Source organism: Alosa sapidissima, chromosome 2, assembly GCF_018492685.1.
Source record: "Alosa sapidissima isolate fAloSap1 chromosome 2, fAloSap1.pri, whole genome shotgun sequence".
In the NCBI taxonomy this organism is placed as follows: Eukaryota; Metazoa; Chordata; class Actinopteri; order Clupeiformes; family Clupeidae; genus Alosa; species Alosa sapidissima.
Genome location: NC_055958.1, coordinates 10359314 through 10381762, shown reverse-complemented (window position 1 = coordinate 10381762; position 22449 = coordinate 10359314). Strand labels below are relative to the sequence as shown.

Sequence of the window (22449 nt, the reverse complement as noted above, 5' to 3'; positions counted from 1 at the left end):
GAATAAAGTTCTTAATTAAAAAAACGAACAAAAAAACATGGAGGTCTGATTAGAGTGAACCAATAAGACAACAGAATTAACATTAGAATGCAAACAAATATTCACAAAAATGCATTACTGTTTATTGCAACACCCCCAGAGGCCAAATATTGCAAAATTCCTTGTGCGTCCTTACAATGGACCTTATGCACGGAAGGCTCTTTAGCCTGCTCATTTGTCTTCGGTGGAGCCAGGCATGTTGTAGCTGCCTTTATCGTTAATGTAATTAGTGTGTACCAAGTTAAAGAAGCCGAAAGTGGTTCTACAACACTTTTTGGGTCGTTTGGTGGGTGCTTCGTCTCCCTCTAGTGCTTCTCCGCGGAAAAAACGAATATGCAACTTTATCATCGCGGTCCGAACACATCCGGATGTAACTCGGCGGAAGTATCCAATCGCGCCTCGAAAATGTAGTCAGATTGTAGTTTCTAAGAAGACCGCAAAACGGACTCCGACTTGGCTTTGTTGCTGTTGAAATTGTAAGTAGCCTACCCTTGGGTGAACTTTGTTTTTGTAATGTGATTTGATAGTCTCTTGAACGATGTGTTTGCTCGACCGTGTTATTGTGAGCCCTATGTTTTAGCTTGGTTTATTGATGGCTAGCTCGCTAGCTAGTGGGGGTTTAGCATAGCAGTCACTTGCTACCGAAGCTGCAGGGGGAGCTATGTCATGAAAAATGCGAGCCCAAATCAGGCGAAAACCCAGAAACAGCGAAGGAATAACCAGACCTGCATAGGGCTTCTTTAAGATTTGATTCATCAAAGTTTTGCTGAGACATACACTTGCTTCTTGTTTGGCGGTTTTGATCGGCTGTATTGGGTGCAATCGGAAATCAAAATGGCAATAAGTAACTTTTGTGAGGCTTGGGCTAAAGATCATTTGTGCAAAATGTTGAGAAGAATGAACAAAATCTGTGACCAGTCAAGACTTAACCTTTTTTAATTAGATCCGATATGGTGGAAATTTACGTCATTGGGAGCACTGAACTCAGTTTGACCCAAGGAATCCAACAGTGCACGTTTTTGAAAATCAGGCTTATGGTTCAAAAGTTACGTGCATAGATGCAACTCTAACTTTGACTTATTAGTGGCACTAGAGATTCTGAGCAGACATGAACATGCTGAAATGAGTCAGAGGACTGTCCCCAATCCGTGTGCCAAATTTCACAATTTTTCACCATAGGGTTCTATAGGTTGCCATATGGGTTCATATGGCTTCCATCACGGAAGAAAGAAGCTTCACTGCTAGTCCCCCAATAAATAAATACAGAATCAAATGAACAAACAAACACTCTTTGAATATTCCATCATGCTTAATTCCAATCAAACAAGAGCATACAAAATGCATATGACTGCATGCACTTTTTACCTTTTGGATACTTGAATATATTGCTATTGAATCTGATGATATCAATTTAACTTATATGAGGCATTTCAACACTAATTTCTTTTAGTCTGTAGTCTGGGGGGGGGGGGGGGGTGTTGAAATAGTTTTAGCTATTTATTATTAAACACATACAAACACACACATCGTGTGACAACCATAGTGCAATGTGGGCTAAATGTGGGAATTCATTTTAATCTCCTCCTGAGGGTAAGGCTTGAAGGATGACATAAAAAATCCAGAGTACAGGAAGGATCAAGTCTTAAGAATTGTGTCTTAAAGGGAGAGCTTGTAGGTGCATTATTTAAAAAAAAAAAAAGAAAAAAAAAAAAGGTTTCTGACAATGGGCAATCTGAAGTCTGGTAAATCATGCCAAAGTCTTGTCTGACCCTGGGAGCTTACATTTTGGGCCGAGCTTTTTTGGTGACTTGTAGAGAAACCTTCACCTAACATTACTGGAATTACATGTCTAACAGAGTATAATTGGTGTAAGGTCATCAAATTTGCTGTGTGTTGAGATTTTCCCCCCTTTTTTTTTGGACGTCTGCCCTGTTTCAAAAATTCAACTTTAAAGTTCAATGATTTCACAAATGACCATACGGCATCAAGAAAAAAAATCAGCTTAGTTAATTGCTGGTATAAGTTTGTGGTGAATCATCTTGGCAGTTCCAGGAGAATTACACTCCAAATTAGTCTTTTATTGTCTTGTTGATTTTCATGGCATTACTGTATTAACCCATATAAACATCACACATGTTCATCACATGGTATTGTTGTGGAGGTGTGATTAAGGTTTAATTTAAAAGCCACTGGGTTATGAAACCCCATCTGTGCAGTCTGCCATAACTGTAAGTCCAAACATAATATTAATAATTGTTTTATATAGGTTTTCCCTTTATTTGAGTGTAGGAAGGAGTCCATAATGAATATGTATTGTGACTTTGTGAGAATTATAAGAATCAGTTGTCTATTGTATAGCATAGCCACATGGTACTCTCTTGCTTTAGAGAATGCTGTGGTTGTCTTTGCTGCCTCAGTGGCCCTGATTTTAGTGAGACCGGCTTCTTGGCCTCTGATGGTTTTTGGACCTCAGCTGCCCAACTCAAAGTAGCCAAGGACACTGTTGTTAGGACTGTCATCAGTATCTAGTCGCCTCCAGAAAGACGCTGGCTTCTTATGTAGTTCCCGTTGCACACAACGTGGACATGACTGCCCTCGTAGACAGCACTCAGCATGGAAGACAGCACCACAGCCCTCACACCTACAAACACACAGAATCATATTTTACAGGTACCAAAGTAAGAACGGTCATGAAGGCTCTATACTTACATGTGCCAGCACTAAGGATGGGAATGGATTTCTTCAATACTGATGCCATTATTGATTCTGCTAATAAAATGTATGATCACATTTCTCAGAGGGGAAAAAAGTAGGCCTACAGTAGTCTGAATAGTCTTCCTAATAAAATCTGAACTGTTTTAATTATTGTTCAGTAACATAAAATGGATCGTCAAATATTCTTGAGCTGTACAGTCTGTGTGTGGGCAACCCGCTTTGATTTTGCAAACCTGTGTAGGCCTACTTTTCCACACATTAGGAATTGATAGAGTTGTATTGATAAGCAAAATCAATAATAACATTAGTGCTGTTGTTAGAATCTTGTCAATCCTTATCTCAATGACTAAAAAATGAGAAACTTTCTATTATGCATCTCCTACACACTGATTTGCGATTTACGTGCTCAACACTTCTCTCTACATTCTAAATGTACTTTATTTAGGAGAATTGTAATAAATATAATAATAATAAATTGTATTTAAAAGTGCCTTTCAAGTCACTCAAGGACATTGTACAATAAGACAAGAGGACATAGACATAAGAGTAGCATAAAAGCATCAAACAGACAGTATACAAGAGACATAAAAGCAATATACAGGCACAGTACACTTAGTAACCCAGGTAAAAAAGTAGTATACTTTAGTGTGTTAGAAATATGATTAAAGTATAGAGTATGAAGTATAAAGCAAGTATGCTTACACTTTTTGTACTTTATGTAAAGTATGTTTAATGTGTACTTTTAGAAAGTATACTTCAAAGTAGATGTTATTAAGTTCAACTTCAGAGTACTAAAATTAAATATACTTATTGTTGATTTTGTGTCTTAGTAAGGTAGTAGCCTATACGTTTGTGATGTAGTAGAGGTTGTGAGAGGATGAATGTGGCATTTTGTTAAATAAATTTATAGGCAACACAGTTAAATGTATGGGCAGTCCAGTTGACCAATAACATGGCTGTTTGAATTTGAAATGAAGTGGGCGGATCTGTGCACCTTTCGAGCAAAACGTGGTGTGAGCAAACATTAACTTTATTTGCAAGACAGATGGACTGTAGAGACCAGAAAATGCATACGTTTACGGTCCGTATAAGGTTACAGGTTTGTCCAAATTAAAGATACCATAAATTCTAGTCATGCCAGAGACGTTGGTCCTACAGAGCCAGAAGGACTCTTCATATGAGATAACAAGGGCTGAAGCCAGTTGGATCTAAAGTGCCAAGTTATTCGTTATCAGGTGAGTCCTAAAGCATATTGTTAAATTATTCTGATGTAGCTTACTCTTTATGACCTTCGGTAGTCTTTGGAGAAGTTAAATTGATGGCTTAGCAATCTTTCAAGAGTTTGTTTTTATCCTTGCTAGTACAAGCTAGCAATGCCAGATCACGTTAGCTAATTTAGCTAACGTTATCATACACGTCGACCCAGATCCCTATCAAGAAGAAAACTACATTAGCCTGCTTTGTGTTTGTGGGGTTATTGACAAGCGTTGGCTAGCACTAACGTTAGACAAACTATGATGGAAGAAAGTGTGTTCTTTATTATGCAACGTTTGCCTAAAGTTCACCAATGTTCTTTAATATTATGTGTGGTGTAGGCTACCTCACAGAAAGGAGGATGGTGCTAGGCTAGTCACACTTCACATTCATTAGGCATGCTAATGACATTGTAGCTGTTTTTTTCTTTAATCGTGGAGACATCTTTTAAAATGAGTCTACAGGACAAATTACATGCATTTTATGAAGTAGAACGTTTTTTTCCACCATTGATATTAGAGGGGGAATTAAACCTGGTGTTCTAAGTTATTGCTATGAACCTTAGGCTACATGATTGATATTATGCCTTGGTTTATGCGATAGATTTAGATTTTTTTAATTATTCGTGTTTGACAGAGCATTCAAGTTCATTTCATGGTAGTGTTTGTAATTTACCTAGTTTTAATCTGTAGCCTAACTATGTTTTTACAGGTGTTCCTGGACAGTTTTGAAACCGAGATGTCTGAACGCCTCAAATAATCAGCAGTAAAGGTAAATATTCTTCATCCAGGACCTTGCCCCATTACTCTTAAAGCATAACTCAAGCCAAAATGCAACCTAGGGTCTTTGTGAATGTACCCGAGTCAAACTTTCGTTTGAAAGCATAATAAGCATAATAAGTCAGAAGCGCCACCATTAAGCTTAACTGTATTGTCGTTTCTGGGTCAAATACCATTTTGAATGGGAGTCGTAGGGGCAGAACTATTTTGATACATGATTTTGATTGATGCATCAAAATAGTAGGCTAGTGCCCCTACGACTCCCATTTAAAATGCCATTTGACCCGAAAACCATAATAGGGTTGTATTGGAAACAAAGGAATCTAAGGTAATCAAATGCAGAAAACAGGGTGGTTGCACTCATATTGGTGCCAAGGTGCACAACTACCTGGCCTACCTGGCCAGGTCTACCCATACCAGGATGGCGAACAGATGGTGTCAATACCAATTTGACCCATAAAAAGTAAATGTCAAATAGGTACAGATAATCTGTATTAATCTCATCATTGCCAATGGATTTCTGTGTAAAATATTGTTTATCTTGTAAAATGCTGTCCATCTTCTTTCTGTTCACAGACAACAGAGACAAATTCTCTAATACCAAGGTCAATGCATTTGACTGCTGTCCAGCCCCGGGTTGCCACCGAAAACTTTATGCATCTTGGACTGGAAGATGGTGTGCTAGTAAGGAAGCTAGCTACCACAGCTTTTGCCACCACATCTCAGTGTTGGGAGGGAAGTTCACTCACTGCACAACTCTACCAGCTGTACCTTTCCTCCTCAGCCATGATCCGTAACCACCATGGTTTTCTTTCTGGGCCAGAAGACTTTGCAAACAAATAAGCAATAAATGATCATACATTACAAATTTAGCCATGTTAGACTGTTAAGTTGTTGGCTTGTAGGCTGGGTGTCCAGTAAACAATTTCAAGCTTAGAGGGCAAATTCTCTCACCTAGGAGGGTAAACAACTTTTGTTTTTCATGAAATCTGCATTTTGAATTGATGGTCTACCAATGAGGCTGTAGAGTATCGCGACACAATAGTGGCAAAAAGCACTTGCGCAATAAAACATGCATTCGGGTGTATTATATTATATATTATTTCACACACGTATATATTAAATGCGTGCACGCAAATTCTCTCTGCGCGTGAGCACTCAGAGGAATCTGCTCCCCAAGCATGGAAGAAAATGCTGCGAGCGAGGAGGAATCTGACCAGCGCTCCAAAAAGCCACTCGAAAAATCTATGCATGTGAAATAATATAATACGCCCAAATGCATGTTTTATCGCGTTACCACATCCAACTTGAAAAGATATGCTCAAGAGATCCAAAACTTTCAGAAAAATGTTTTACTTTTGTTATGGATGAATATTATGTTTTGTTTTCATTCATGTCAATAAAATGTTTTTCTCATAATCAAAGTGTAATTTGTCATGTAACAGAATAGGTAGGAGAGTACTAATAGTACAATTTTAAATCACACTAATATTATACTTAAATTGCATGCCTTTATAATGCTTAAAGTATCTTAAGAATATACTTTTATTAACATAACTGCAAACTTTCAAGGCACTTATTGTAGTCAGGAAGTACATTTGAAGTTAATTTAAAATATTACAGAAGCATGCCAAATGAATACGGTAGAAATGAGGATAAGAGTATTCAAAATACACTACTACACTATTATTAGTTATACTGTAATGCCTTTTAAGTACATTTCCAATACACTTGGGATGTTACAAAATTGTACTGCGATTGTGTTCCGAATGCTCATAAAATCTCTTTTTGTATAATGTACTTAAGAACACTAAGTTTGAAAAAAGTTGTTCCATTTTAGCACACTAATTACACTCAAAGTATAGTCAAGTTGGTATTAAGTTGAACATAATACATAATTCAATACTTAATTACACTTGGATTTGACGAAAAAAGTACAAACTGTACTTAGTACACTTTCAAAAAGTATACTTTTAATAGTTAAAGTTAAAACACACTATACATTCAGCAGGAGACCGACATTGCCAACAAAAGTAAAATAAAATAAAATAAAACAGTAATAGAGGAGCGAGTGGGATGGAGGAGGCATGGTTATAAGTAGGAAGGAAAAGCAAGAGTGAAAAGGTGAGTTAACATGGATTTAAAGGTGGACAGGGAAGTGCTTTGACATAGTGCAAGTGGGAGGGAGTTCCAGAGTTTGGGGCCAGCCATGCTAAAGGCCCTGTCACCCATGGAACGGAGATGTGCAGTGGGGGTGGATAGCAGTGGAGCGTAAGGTGCGGGTTGGTTGGTAAGGGGTCAGGAGGCTTGAAAGATAAGAGGGTGCAAGATTATGTTGTGCTTTGAAGACAAGAAGGAGCACACTGTAGCCTACTGGTAGCTTCGTTGTCCTGCACCACATACAGTACAATAAACAATGAAACTGAAATATCTAGCTTTAGATAACAATTTATTAGTATGTAGGTCCTCCTTTTGCAATACTGCATCAACTTATCTTGGGAATGAGAGATAAAAGTCCTGCATGGTGGCCAGAGGGATTTTGGACCGTTCCTAAACAGTGGCCAGAGGCCTCATTTATATATATAAAAAAACACCATAGATTCAAACATAAAACACTGCATATGCCCAAAACTTAAAATATTTTTGTGTGTATGTACATTGTTATTCATAAAGCCCTGCGGTACACACCTTTATGCAGGCGGCTGCTTCTAAATACCAACCCACGTTAAATTGTGCCTGCACAAGTGCTACACTCATCCCACTGTCGCCTTACAATAATTCATAAGCGGCCAGTGCAAAATGGTTCATGATTATGCTTTATGATTATCCAATAAATGCTTCTTATACATCTTCATTATCATCAAAGATGGAAACATAACATCAATTTGGAGAAGGAAGTCCACATGCATTAACATTAAAAGTGCGAGGGGAAAAATGTTCACCAACGTGACATCTAATTATGAATATGCCACGTCTTTGCACATGTTATAAATCGCCAGAATCATGTGTAATAAAGCCAAATAATATCACATGGACAGATGTAAATTAGACATTTTAAGAGGGCAGCAGCATTGTTCACGAGTTACAGAAGTTACAAAATAATAAGAGTGCTCTATCGTGAAGTTCTAATCTTTCTAAGCAAACTTTGTGACAATGCTCACAACATTGCTGGCATACATTGCTCTAAGAAACATAACATGATGACAAACTTTAGAATACATGTAAATAATTAAGGCTATTCAAACTGGTTTTTAAATGCATTTTCAGAGACCACTAGCTGTCTTATAGTTGGCTAGTAACTCCATAGCTATAGTAGGCAAACAACATCAAGGGGGCAGGCGAACGTTCGGAGAGCGTAGACACTATGGCGGATCTTAGGCTAAATAGTAGACCAGTTGCACCTAGCCATCCCATTGAACCCCATACAATTTGGCGCCACTTTGACATCAAATAACGTTACAGCTGAAGCGTTTTAAGCCTTTATATGAACTTTTTCTATTTTCGGAGTAATACAACATTGTGTGATTGGCGTCATGACCTCGTAACTGACTTACCGGCTGAATAATAAACTTTTTTCCAAAATCAATGCTAACGTGACGTAATTTACGTAATGAGCATGCGACCAGAGCGGGTGAAAGCGTTGCACAGGAGCAAAATAACCGTATTCTCTGGATAAGAACGAAAGCATCGGACCACAACATTTCAGCGAAGTTTAAGACAGTAGGCTATGAATGTGGCGAGTGTTGTTTATATGAAATCACATATATCTACGAACAACTAGGACATTTAAGAAAAGTAAATGTAGACGTGGTGGTAACGAAGTACCAATCTCTCGCTGCAGCTATCACAAGAGTTACACGAGTCAGACTACGTGCCTACGCATTTACGTCCCCTGAGCCTGCGCAGAAAGCCTCGTCGACCAATAGGAAACGGTTTAAATTTGCTTCACCCATCTCGACTGACGTCTACGTGATGACTCTGTCCATATGTTTCACTGTCTATGAACAACATCAGTGTCCAAACATGTCGCCTTAGCAAGATAGTTTGATTAGGAAAATAGCCTACATTTTCAGAGACCACATCCCTCCTAAAAGTAGGCTAGTAAAATTAGCCTATTCATTTGCTTTGTTTATTAGCATTAACATTGATAATCGTGATTTTTATGCCAACACGTCTAAAGCATAGCCATGTTTAGCCTTTAAATTTCGACTCCATGCAGTAATAATAGTAAAAGGCATAACAGTGGCATTAACTTTACCAGATATCAATAAGTATTTTTTTCCTACCAGTTTGCTGTTTTAGTTGACAACTGCTCTGAACTCTTGCCAATTCCAGTTACAGTTCCTGTTCGTTCTATCGTCTAGCTTCAGGGGCAAACCTTTGATGCTCAAACCTTCGATGCTCTAGAGTAGGGATGTCATGATTAGAGATTTTGGTGGTACGATAATTGTCTGAAGGATAATCATGATTTTACGATTATTACGATTGTTTTGTGTGAATATTTTTCACAACAATACTAATGTATAAAATCAAACAAACACATTCTTTAGAGGTTTTGATCTTTAAAAGGTTATTTATTGCCGTTTTTTCACAGTAAGACACTGCATAGTAGTAATAATAAAATAATCACTCTGCTTTGTAAACTATATCCGCATTTCCCTTTTGGAAAAAGTCAAAGGCTGTAGTCTCTCTCCTGATAATTTAACACTAGTGTTCTAGTATTTTCAGTTTGTGCATTCTTTCAACAATTGTTTTGGATGTAGATAATGGAAACATGAAATAGGCTAGATCAGTGCCGGAAGGCATGGCATTCTGGGCAATAGCCGTGGGCGCCAAACTAGGGCGCCACAGCGCAGCGAGCTTAGCTACAGTATAGGCTACAACATTGAAAACACATTCATTGTCAAATAATGACAGACTGTTTAAATGCGGGAGCAGTAAGTAATTCATTTTCAGTGATATCGGTTAAATAACAATCATGAATGAGACAGCACCCATACGCGGGAGAAAAGTTTTTCAACCTTTGCACTTTTCTGTATTCTGCAGCACTGCTTTGATGGTCCTATCGCAGGGTGATATGAGACAGCGACACTCGTTCACAATCGTTCCTAATGTCACGTTTAAATGTTATTAAACGTGACATATTAAATAGGTAGTCTGATTTCTGTATAATAGCCTGTAATAATAAAATGTTTATGTTATGTGAAAAGCCTAATTGCTTAATTGTAAACTACCATTTTTTTTCCGTGAGGCCTGGTCGCAATTGTCCCGCAACATTTTTTTTATTTTTCCTTGCGGTCCAGTAGCGCTGGAAAGTAGCAAGTTGAGCTCCCCCACATTGAAACCAGCCCCGATCTGCACGCTGCAACCAGGGGCTTCTGCGAAGGTAGCACACAGTCGAAAGTGGCACAGTCTATGAACATGGGGGCGCTATATTCCTATTTCGCACAGGGCGCAGGCTTGCCTTCCGCCGTCCCTGGGCTAGATAGAAATTGAGAACATCTAGAGAACATCCTAAATTCTGCTCCACCCTCCACACACACACACAAGATTATGGCTAAATGACATGTTTCTATTTCATATATTTTAGAATTCATATAAAGATTATATTTTGTTAATGGTACAAATTATTATGTATAATAGTAAATTATTATGTAATTACCAGTAGGTAAGAATATTTAGTAATATTTAGATTTAAAATAATCTATTACACTTAAGCATATCATTAATGTGATGTGTAGGTTTAATTGGGTGCACATTTGTGGTGTCTAAGTCTAATTTAGTGCCTGTCACTGTAAGAAATATGTGAAAGTAATTAGCCTTCAGTCGAACAGTTTTAGGCTAGTGAAAAATAGTTGCGCATAGTACGTAAGGATATGTGGATGCAATTCATCGTGTTCTTTTTGTCATTAGATAAAATAAATGTTCAAAAAAATGACAAGTCGAAGAAAATCTTTCTGGGATCATAGAAGAGATAAGTGACTCACAATGTTCCTTTATGATTTTGGTGAGCAGTACTTAAATGACATGACGTGAGCTAGCGAGATAGTTAGCGAGTAACTCCAGATGTAAACGTTTGCCAATAGGTTGCGTAGCCTATTTCTGAAATGTCATTAAACCCAACAGTAGGCCTAAATTAACTAAATCTCATAGCCTAGGTAGGTTAGCTAAACAAACTTGACAGATGCAAGTGAGTAAATCAACTTATTATACGGCTCTTCACAATGCAAGTAGAATGCTCCATTGACTTGAATGGGATTTCCGAAAGTTCTAGCGGTCATCATTATTTCTTGGGAAAGGACCTCTGAAAACAAGAATGACCGCTGTCAATGGCAACGGAGTTTGTGCTTGGAACTTCATTCAAAAGTGAAAGCAGACGGTTGATCAGCTGTGTTCTAAAGAATGTTTGATTCAAGTTCAGCGTGTGTTGCGAACTATTTGTTTCTCAGCAAAAGCCACGACGAAACGGTAACAAATAAGTGTAAAGAGACATATCATGGAGTTTATTTTTTCGTTTTGGCAAGTAGCCGTATAATAAGCGGGATAATGTATAGAACGCCGGTCATTATGGGAAAATAAGTCCCTTCAGGGCGAAACAAGTCTGGTTCGCCCTGTCGGGACTTATTTTCCCCATAATGACCGGCGTTCTATACATTATCCCTTACTTAACATTGGCCTATTATTATTTGTTGCTGGGCAGCCTCAGCACCACTTAAACTAGCAGCCATGTATCACTGTATTTGGCATGACAGCTGCTGCTTGAAAGTGTGTGAGGAGGAAAGACGCAGGCTAGGGGAGGCAAGGCACTAGAAACACACGCCTTGGGGAGGCAAGGCACTAGAAACACATTGTACTGCAAAACAACACTGTTATTCTTAGGATCAATAAAAAAAAAAAAGGAATTGTAATATGTTTAAATTTCAGGGTATTGCTGTGCATGTTTTTTTTTTTTAGTAAAACCGGTTTACTGTGACATCCCTACTCTAGAGTAAACAACCTTTTTTATCGATAGTTTCCCCTCTTCAGTGAGTGATTACCAGCTCGTTCTCATAACAGAGATGGCTGATTATTGTCCCTAGGTTCCCTAGGTTCCTATTCATAAGTATGGAAATTAAGTTAAACTCTGGCGACAACTGCTTGTCTATTACATGGCCCAGAATGCCTTGCATGTCTTTACAACAAAACGGCACAATAATACATAATTTCCTGTAAATATATGAATTTGCATACTTGTAACATTTTGAATAATACTCTCCCATCATGACATTAACCAATAATCATCAGTTAGATTTGAACACCATGGATGTGAAAATTACTGTAATATGTCAGCTATATATAGCTAATGTTCTCCTTGTTCTTTCAGTTCGTAAGTCCATACTATCCCATAGCAGAACACTACATTGATGAGCGTGGCAAGGCTGGGTAGAAACTGTGTACACTTGGAATGCGTCACGTCAGGAATAGTTGAGATGATGGTCATTTAAAATAGCTGTGTGGGATTTGTCAAAAGATTTTAGAATGTTTTTGTTTTTAGATCTTGTGCATTCTCACATTGGAGTCTCGAGTTCATGTACAAAGTTTGGTTTCGATGCGTGAAAGCGTTCCTGAGATAATACCCTACTTTCCGTTTCGCGGCTACACCGGCGATTTCGTTTGGCTGTGACAGCTAAACGCTTCCGAAAATCAAAAATCCTTCTAGTAACTTTTGTGAGGCTTGGTCCAAGGATCATGTACGTCAAGTTTGATGAAGATCGGACCAAATTTGTGACCTGTGAAACTTTGGTTTCACTTTCTATTAAATCCAATATGGCGGAAGAACGACAAGGGTCAGTGACGCCATCTTCTTAAGCAATGTATTAGAGTTGGAACGGTGTCAATATCTCAAAAGGCCTAGGGGCAGGAGCTGGCCAAAAAAGTGGGCTGAAAGGAGTAATAATACAAATGTGTGCTTGCGTGACTGATAACAATATGCTGCTTTCAGCAAGCACACTTAATAATAATAATAATAATAATAATAATAATACACAATTGTTATGTAATACATAAAATACAGCACACATTTGCCTAAAAATGACTGATTAAATTGGTGTCATAGCAATGTAGCAATGTCATCTCTCTTTTGCTCTGCTGCAATCCTCTGTGTTCCCCTAGTTAAATCTTCAGCAGGAGGAGATTCATCTGTGCACTGTCCACACTAACAGTTTCATCTTCTCCCTCAAAGGAGACGCAAATAGAGACGACTGCACTTTCAGGATTCCAAATGCACGTTCACTCTTGTCTCTTGTCGAACTATGCACATTGTTATATTGCTTTTGATGCTCAGTTAGATGTCCATTGTCCCTAGGGACAAGCAGGTTGGTATCTTAAAGGTAGGCTGAATCACATTGTAAATGGTATTGGGGAGGGAGAGGTTGGGCAGAGGTCGGCAGTCAACATAGCTTTTAAGTCACTGATCTGTAGACACGTGAATCATGTACTGACCCTGCATTGCCTGTGTGGATGTATGTAAACTCTTGGCTCCTGTGTGCTGCTTGTAATTGAAAGTTTGCATAGAACTTCCTGTTAATGTAGGAATCTCTGTATGTTGATGGACCTTTAATGGGTATGTGGGTGCAATCAATACACCCTATCACACCCAGGAAACCTCCCTTTCTGTCAAACTTCTCTGCAAGAACAGGGTTCTGATCAGGTGATGGCCAGCAGATATATAGCGGAGCTAATGTGGTCAGAACCTCAACCTCCAGAATGAAATAATGGTGCAAACTGCCCTTGCTTACTCCAAACCTGCGAGCTGCCATGCTCTGCTGCCTGGAGTCTGGATTAAATAACGTTAGAAGCAAGTTTGAAGAACTCTGACGACAGCGATCTCACTAAACAACAAACGGTCGCTGTCAATGTCCACCGATTTGCTGATCTATAGGATCACCTACGACTTCAGACTGTTCATTGCTTCCAGTGCTCTCCAGACTGCTAGGATAATGTTAAATCCTCCGGGTTGGACACAGTTGTGTGCCTTCATCATTGCCCTTGGACTATACAGCCGGTTAACTAGATGCAACCAACTGGACTAAGTTAACATGAGTTTTCTTTTTAAAATAACTTTTTATTTGTTTATTTGTTTTTATTCATGTATTTTATTATTTGTTATTTTTTTGTTTGTTGTCCGTCTTGTACGTTTTGTGTGTCACGTGTACGCTGGCAATTATGCCGCTCCGGTAGGCATTTTTGTTTGTTTGTGTCTTGTGTATGAAGCACTTTTGTTCCACTTTGTGCATAGAAAAATGCTCTTCATGTTTGTCTGTAAGTACTTTGTGCTCAATGCTTGAAAAGTGCTATATAAATAAATATTATTATTATTATTATAAACTATCAGCCACTCCTCGAAATGACTCTTGATTCTCCAGCAGCCACAACGTTGACAGAATTGGCAGTTCAATAGGGGGTTCACTATATTGGCTGAGAATTGGTCCAAAGTCTTGATAGAGTTTCTGAAATAAACCAGGTATGAACTAGTATTGTGTTTTTATTTTATTTTTAATAAAGACATGTAATTATTTATATTTATTTTGCACTGAAGTAGGCTACAGTAGTCTAGCCTAACTTAAAGCCTAACATGTTATTTTAAGCCTAGCCTATTTTGTTTGGATAAAAGTTTTTGATAAACAACAATAGCCAAACCATACTGGTAAACCTAATTTCCATGACTGTGTCAATCAGGCATAAATTATATTTCCTACGTTTGGGTCACAAGCATTTTAATATCTATCTCTACTACAGTCTACTTCAACTGTAGTCTTATGCATCCAAAAATGCTTCCTGAATGTGACATTGCAGTAGGCAGGGACAACCATGGAGACGTAGCTCTCTATTCTTGTAGTGTCACATTCTCTCCGTGTCTGTAAGCAACTTTGTATCAAATCTACTACGTCAAGTCCGTTTTCTTCTGTTAATTCATCGATGATAATTGCGGCTGTAGCTAAAAAAAATGCACTTTCTGTTCGCCATTTTTGTTTACAGTTTAAAACAAACTGGAACTTTGAAATTTAAAACTAAAAAGAAAACTGTGGCTTTGCCACAAACGTTTGCCACTGTTTGACGACGAACGCACTTCAGGTCACACAACATAGGCTTGAAACCTCAAACATTATTTTGGCCAGTGTTTCAGTTCCATTGTCCAACTCCTGTACAGACTGACGTGCCCACAGGAAGTAATTTTCCAAAACTTACTCCCCATCTCTCTCATTCCAACTAATTTCCTATCCACTCTTCACAGTCATATAATGGCTAGAAATGTCCAAAAATAAAAAAATATTTTTTCTACTTAATAAATTAGACTTATTTATGGCTACTCCTACTAAATTTAGGACCAAATTTGCGCACTGACTGTTCAGTTGGTCCAATTTTCTTACCAGGAGAGAAGACAGTAGGTCTGTTTTGCACTGTTTACATCTACCAAAACAAGTAAACCTGGATGGTCACACGCAGGCACTGTAACAAACATGGCTATAAACAAACATGATCATAATGGTGGGAATACAACTCCAAACTTGTTTTGCAAAGCATATTCAGTGGAACACTTAACATCATGCATACATAAAATCATGCAGTCCTGTAGAAAGAAAAGAGCCTGTAAGAACAGATGCATTGGGCACTAATATAAGGAGATAGATCTGTATGAAGCCAAAAGTCTGAATTTGACGACTGTTCCAGCTCTGATGACTCACCTCTTGGAGGCACTTTCTTGGAAGGGGTAGATGACTTGGCTATTTTGGCAAAGCTCACAGATGAAGCCCTTTTCACTACACAGACTGCAGCTGTAGACATGAGAGGTTGCAAACTTGATCACTTTCGACAGGAATGGGGCTAGCTTTCCATCAATAACCTAAATAAAATAATAGAAACAGAAGGAAGAGAAGGATAAAGATTAAAGAATAAACACACATACAAATAGCATAAATCAAAGACAAAAAGTATTTATTTTTCATTGGTCATGCTTTAGATTTGAGATGTGCGTTCAATTTCCTTGAACAGAGGTGAAGGTTCGTGGCGAATATGTCTTTATGAACAGCTCAATTTGAATGATTTTGTGTAAACATTCCATCTCAATGGTAACTCCGTCCAACTTCCAACATGTTCACAGAGAACTACCTCCTCAACCTGTTTGCAAGTGTTCGCAAACGTTTGTGGAAAACTCAAGGCAAACAGAAAATTGTTTTGCAAATGTTCACCTATGTTTGCGAATTTGAACACACCTCTGAGGACAGGGTGTTTTATATTTTTTTTAAAATAAATCATTTTAAATAGAGGTTCTAAATGTATAGGTGCATCTCAAAAAATTAGAATATTGTGTAAAAGTTAATTTATTTCCGTAATTTAGATCTAAAAGTGAATGGGATGTTGATTTTAACTGCTAAACCCACATTGTCAGGGTCAGGGAATCCAATGGTGTTAGTTACAAAGCTACAAGACTTTACCCCATTAATCCATAGATGCAATATCATTGTACTAAAAAGTTCTTAACATTTAATATTCCATGTTCCTCAAAAACCATGTTTTTTTTATCATCCCATTGAAATACATCCACAATATGGGTAAAAAAAAATACATATGATAACACTAACAATTCTAAGGGCTTAATAGAAGTCAGTGGTGCCAAACATACTAGAAGGTCCACAAAGGTCATTTGGTATTGGGTGATGTAAAATGTTTCTGGCATGTTTCCACACCACGGATGCCGAAATAAAAAAAAAAAAAGATTTCCCATAGTGCTCTACAAAAAGAACAGAAGAGTCATTTGTCAAAACTGCATGTGCACAATAGCTGACTGCCAACCTTTAACACAAGGCTCTTTCAGAGCTATGCATCATGCATAAAATGACCCCCAAATATGCATGCATTGTCAAGGTGACAAGTTTTTCATAAGTCAAAGTCAAAGTCAAAGTCAGCTTTATTGTCAATTTCTTCACATGTTCCAGACATACAAAGAGATCGAAATTACGTTTCTCACTATCCCACGGTGAAGACAAGACATATTTTACCAATTTAGGTCCACAGACAAACATAACATTCAAGTAAACAAAAAAGTAAGTAAATAAGTAAATAAGAGGGCACATATAATAATGAAAAAATAAGAGCAGCAAAATGTGGTTGAAATTGTGCATAGACAGTCAATAAAAATACTAGTGCAAATTCAGGCCAATAAAAGGCTTGGGTAGTTCTGTTTGACCTAAGTAAGAAGAAAGTGGCATAGTGGTGCAAGTTATGTAAGAGCAGCAGAAGTGTTGTGTTTTCAGGACAACAACACCAGTTGTAAAGTGTACAAGTGTGCAAGTGTGCAAGTGGAGTAGTGCAGGCGGCCATTTTGGGTCCAATGTCCAGGATGTTATGTAGCTGAGGGTGGAGGGGGGAGAGGAGGGAGAGAGTTCAGCATCCTTACGGCTTGGTGTATGAAGCTGTTGGTGAGTCTGGTAGTGCGGGAGCGCAGGCTTCTGTACCTCTTCCCAGAGGGCAGTAGATCAAACAGATTGTGAGCGGGGTGACTTGCATCACTCACAATTTTGGTCGCCTTGCGGGTGAGGTGGGTGGTGTAAATGTCCTTCAGGGAGGGGAGTGAAGCACCAATAATCCTTCCAGCTGTGTTCACTATGCGCTGCAGGGCTTTCCTGTTGTATTCAGTGCAGCTTCCGCCCCACACAGCGATACAGCTGGAGAGGATGCTCTCGATGGTGCCTCGGTAGAATGTGGTCATGATGGCTGGTGGAGCACTTGCTCGCCTGAGTTTCCGCAGGAAGTACAGGCGGCACTGAGCTCTCTTCGCCAGTGATGCAGTGTTGGTGGTCCAGGAGAGGTCTTCACTGATGTGCACCCCCAGGAATTTGGTGCTGCTCGCTCTCTCCACCACAGCACCGTCGATGGTCAGTGGCAGGTGTTGGGTGTGACCTCTCCGGAAGTCAACAACAATCTCTTTGGTCTTGCTGACGTTCAGCAGGAGGTTGTTGTCCCTGCACCACTTGGTCAGATGGTCGACCTCCAACCTGTATTGAGTCTCGTCGCCCTTGGTGATGAGACCCACCAGAGTTGTGTCGTCAGCAAATTTCACTATGTGATTGTTGCTGTAGGTTGCAGTGCAGTCATGCGTCAGCAGGGTGAAGAGCAGCGGACTGAGCACGCAGCCTTGGGGGGCCCCTGTGCTCAGTGTGATGCTGCTTGAGGTATTGTTGCCAACACATACTACTTGGGGCCTCTGACAGAGGAAGTCCAGTAGCCAGTTGCAGAGGTAGGTACTGAGTCCCAGTTTGTCAAGTTTGCAGATGAGTTGTTGTGGTATTATGGTGTTGAATGCAGAACTGAAGTCTATAAACAGCAATCTCACATATGAGTCTCTTTTTTCCAGGTGGGTGAGGGCTGGGTGGAGGGCAGAGCAGATTGCATCCTCTGTAGACCGCTTGGCTCGGTATGCAAACTGGAAGGGGTCCAGGGTGGGGGGGAGAATGGCTTTGATATGTGACATGACAAGCCGCTCAAAGCACTTCATGATGATGGGTGTCAGTGCCACAGGGCGGTAGTCATTGAAGCAGGATGGAGCAGTTTTCTTCGGCACAGGTATGATGGTGGCAGCTTTGAAACATGATGGGACGATGGCTTGCTTCAGGGAAGTGTTAAAGATGTCTGTGAAGACATCCTTAAGCTCCCCTGCACAGTCCTTCAGCGCACGACCTGGGATGTTGTCTGGACCTGTTGCCTTACGGGTGTTGATAGCAGCAAGTGTCCTCTTCACGCTGTCGGCAGAGAGGCACAGGGGCTGCTCATGTAGAGGGGGATGGGTCTTCTGTGGGCAGGTGCTGTTTTGTGCTTCAAAGCGAGCAAAGAAGCGGTTCAGGTTGTTGAGCAGAGGGATGTTGCTCTCACAGCTCTGTGGCGCGGGCTTGTAGTCCGTGAGGGCCTGAATGCCCTGCCATAGGCTTTGTGCGTTCCTGCTGTCTTTGAAGTGGGTGGTTATCTTGTGAGTGTATTCCTTTTTTGCTTCCTTGATGCCACGGGACAGGTTGGCTCTCGCTGTTTTCATGCCAGCTTCATCCCCAGCTCTGTAGGCTTTGTCTCTGGCCCTCAGCAGCCTGAGGACATCCCCTGTCAGCCATGGCTTCCAGTTAGCCCGAGTGATGATGTCTTTTGTGTGGGTCACATCATCGATGCACTTGGTGATGTAAGAGGTTACAGTGTCTGTATACTCCTCTATGTCTGTCCGGTTGTTGTAAGTGGCTGCCTGCTTAAACATTTCCCAGTCTGTTGTGTCAAAGCAGTCTTGAAGAGCATCGGAGGCTCCCTCAGGCCACACTTTTACCTGCTTACGAACCGGTTTGTTCGCTTTTACCCTTTGTCTGTATGCGGGCATTAGCATAACAGTGATATGGTCTGAAAGTCCAATGTGGGGGAGGGGGGTGGCTTTGTATGCTCCTTTGTGTGTAGTGTAGACCAGGTCCAGGATGTTATCTCCTCTTGTTGGAAAATCAACATGCTGGTGTAGCTTTGGAAGTACAGTTTTGAGATCAGCATGGTTAAAATCTCCAGTGAAGATGGTGAAACCGTCTGGGTGTGCTGTCTGTTGTTCACTGACAGCCTGGTACAGTTCACTAAGAGCCGCGTTCTTATCGCTGTTGTTGTTGGTAGGCGGGATGTATACTGCGACTAGCAGAATCGCAGTAATTTCCCTTGGCAGGTAAAAAGGACGGCACTTTATGATCATAAACTCTGCCAGTGGTGAGCAGTGTTTGCATACTACTACAGTGTCCCGGCACCATTCGTCACGGATGTAAACACAGATTCCTCCTCCTCGTGATTTACCTCCCTTTACAATGGCCCTGTCTGCTCGATAGCATGCTAGCTGCTCCAGTTGTACAGCAGAGTCCGGAATGTTGTCATTTAACCAAGTCTCAGTGAAGACGAGCACACAGCAGTTACTTACTGTCCGGTTCGTTGATCTCAGCAGTCGTATGTGATCCATTTTGTTGTCCAGTGATCGTACATTTGCCAGGAGAATGGATGGTATTGCTGGGCGAGTTGGGCTGGCCGCTAGCCTGGCCCGGACGCCTCCGCGCTTGCCCCTCTTCTGCTTCCTCGCACACCGCTTCCGACGCTTTCTTTCCGGGGGAGGAGTAGCAGGCGAGTCCGGTGTTGTTGCAGGCCGGAGTAGTCCGAGTTCCTTTAGCGTCTCTGTTGCAAAGTCCAGAACGCTGCAAAACTTGCTTTTGCAGATGTCAATTAAAAACTGCCTGCTGTACTTGTAGTAAGACGAGACGAACACGTAAAACTTTCGGACAAACACTTTTTAAACGAACAAAACACCGTACGGTTGGGACAGAGAGAGGTCGCTGCGTGTGTACGCGCCGCCATCTTGGTAATAACAGTAATAATGTACCAGTACAGTGCTGGTGATCACTGATAGTGCTAGCTGTTGGCAGCAAATATTTCATTTCTTTACATGGTTATTGACAGCATACGTGTTATTATACTTACAGCTACCTGCACACAACATGTACAGCTGCACAAAAATTACATGCCATTGTGGAACAGGTCTCATTTTCTGGTGAAGTACTTCCATGCATACGAATGGTATCACCAGACTCACTCACTTCGGACAAGCGTCAGATCAGATTGTTAGAAGTTTCCCACAAACCAAGGGTGGCTCTGGTGTGTAGATATCAGTCGCAGGTATAATTAACTAACAAATAAGTTAAGAAAAGGATTAATGGAAACTGAAGTGGCTGTTTTCTTAGGTAATGTTATAACCCCAAAATGAGCTACTACAGAAGATGAAGCATTGTGGGCATAGTGGAGCAGCGTTAATGTCACCGCCTGACAATCGGTCAGGTGGAAGCCCATGTCGCTTTGAATAGAAGCATCTGCAAAATACCAGTCAACTTAACTTATATGTGTCCTCACCATAGTATACAATATATAATTGTGGTATGATGCATACAGTGAAAATATTTTGCATTGAAGCATTATGCTATTTGTAACCCTACCATTATCCAAAACCAGAAACATGTATACAATGCAAAATGCTATTTATTCACTTGTATGTTAGTTAAACTCCTGTAAACCTAATATAGACATTGCAAGACATACTGGAATATTTGGTAACCCTTTACTTGACAGTATCGACAGAAGAGTGACATGACACTGTCATGAACATATGACACTGTCATGAGACATGAAACCTAACCCTAACTCTAACCCTAATTTATGACAAAAACCGAATGTCATTTAATAACATTCAATATGACTTGTTTATGACACGTTCATGACAGTGTCATGTCACTCCTATGTCGATACTGTCAAGTAAAGTGTAACCGAATATTTTGAGTAAAGACAAAACATAGCAAACATAGCGGGGGGTATTTCTTATTCCATTCCACAACTACACCTATGTTTAATGAATTTGTTGAAAATACAGCTCATTGCTGAGGGAAAATACTGAACATTGGCATTTTTTCGACCGTCAGAGAATGCTTTATTGAACCGGTTCCATTCAGAATTCTTTGAACCTTGGTGCTACCTAGTGAACCAGCCTTTGAACCAGTTTCCACCAATTTCGACGAGAACCAAAGATGTGTCATCATCAATGGGTGTTGCATGCATTACAAGAGTCAATTAGATTTAAACAGGAGGATGATGACACTTGTCCTGTGAAAGTGGCAGAAATTACTGTATCTGTGCAAAATGCTAGTTAACTTTTGCAGTGTAGTGCTAGATGACCAGTTTTGTTTACCCATTGCAACAGTTGATGAAAAGAGGGAAACCTCATGCTTTTAGCCTTCTCCCCTCTGAACCGTAGAATGGCACCCACTCAAGTTCACAGGAAAAACCGACTATTTATTGGTTCCAGCTCAAAACCAAAGTGCCGCTCCAAATGGTTCAAATGTTGGTTTGGGAACAGAACCGGTTGGAAAGGGCTAAGAGTGGCAAAAGGACTAATTGAGTGACACGAATTGAGTGGCAGCATTTAATTTGAATCTCCTGCAACAAAAAAAAAAAAATTAAATGGGAAAGAGCTGTTATGCAATAGACTGTATGAATAGGTTCAACCGGAATTTGGAGCTTTCTTTCTACAAACTGCTATAAATGCATTCCTCCGAGTTCTGTTAATAGTCAGTACCTATGCTATTTGACCTGGTTGTTTTGATTGTTCCAGAGCTCCAGGAGTTCTATCAAAGTTTTATTGACTGTCTATGCACAATTTCAACCAAATTTTGCTGCTCTTATTTTTTCATTATTATATGTGCCCTCTTATTTACTTATTTACTTACTTTTTTGTTTACTTGAATGTTATGTTTGTCTGTGGACCTAAATTGGTAAAATATGTCTTGTCTTCAACGTGGGATAGTGAGAAACGTAATTTCGATCTCTTTGTATGTCTGGAACATGTGAAGAAATTGACAATAAAGCTGACTTTGACTTTGAAAGTTTCTCTCTCACCTTACCGTTTTACAAGGAATGTTCTGCTGTGAGGCTGGGTATTAGAAACATTCTGAATTGGTCTTTTTATTTCAAAAGCGGCAAGTAACATCAACACCCAGTAAGGGACACACTCAACCTCCACAGCTGCAACAAATGCACATGTATCACACTGTAGCCTACATGGGGAGGCTCATGATATGAGATA

The 22449-nt window shown here is 39.9% G+C and overlaps 2 protein-coding genes across 3 annotated transcripts in view; one reads left to right on the top strand and one right to left on the bottom strand.

The window, feature by feature from the left end:
* Positions 1 to 12186, top strand: part of cln5 (CLN5 intracellular trafficking protein) — a 40190-nt gene extending 28004 nt beyond the window's left edge. The window contains exon 5 of the transcript XR_006024566.1: positions 12176 to 12186. The gene's annotated coding sequence lies outside the window, so the exon portion shown is untranslated. The remainder of the gene's footprint in view (positions 1 to 12175) is intronic.
* The window catches only part of plekhm3 (pleckstrin homology domain containing, family M, member 3), a 61427-nt gene continuing 41063 nt past the window's right edge, over positions 2086 to 22449 (bottom strand). The window contains exons 7-8 of one of the 2 annotated variants that reach the window (XM_042067847.1): positions 15512 to 15669; positions 2086 to 2680 (exon numbers count right to left, since the gene is read on the bottom strand). In XM_042067847.1, coding sequence (XP_041923781.1) covers positions 2509 to 2680; positions 15512 to 15669 — 330 coding nt within the window. In that variant the 3' untranslated portion in view covers positions 2086 to 2508. Of the gene's footprint in view, positions 2681 to 15312; positions 15397 to 15511; positions 15670 to 22449 lie in introns of those variants that run through there. The other variant, XM_042067857.1, reaches the window with a different exon arrangement.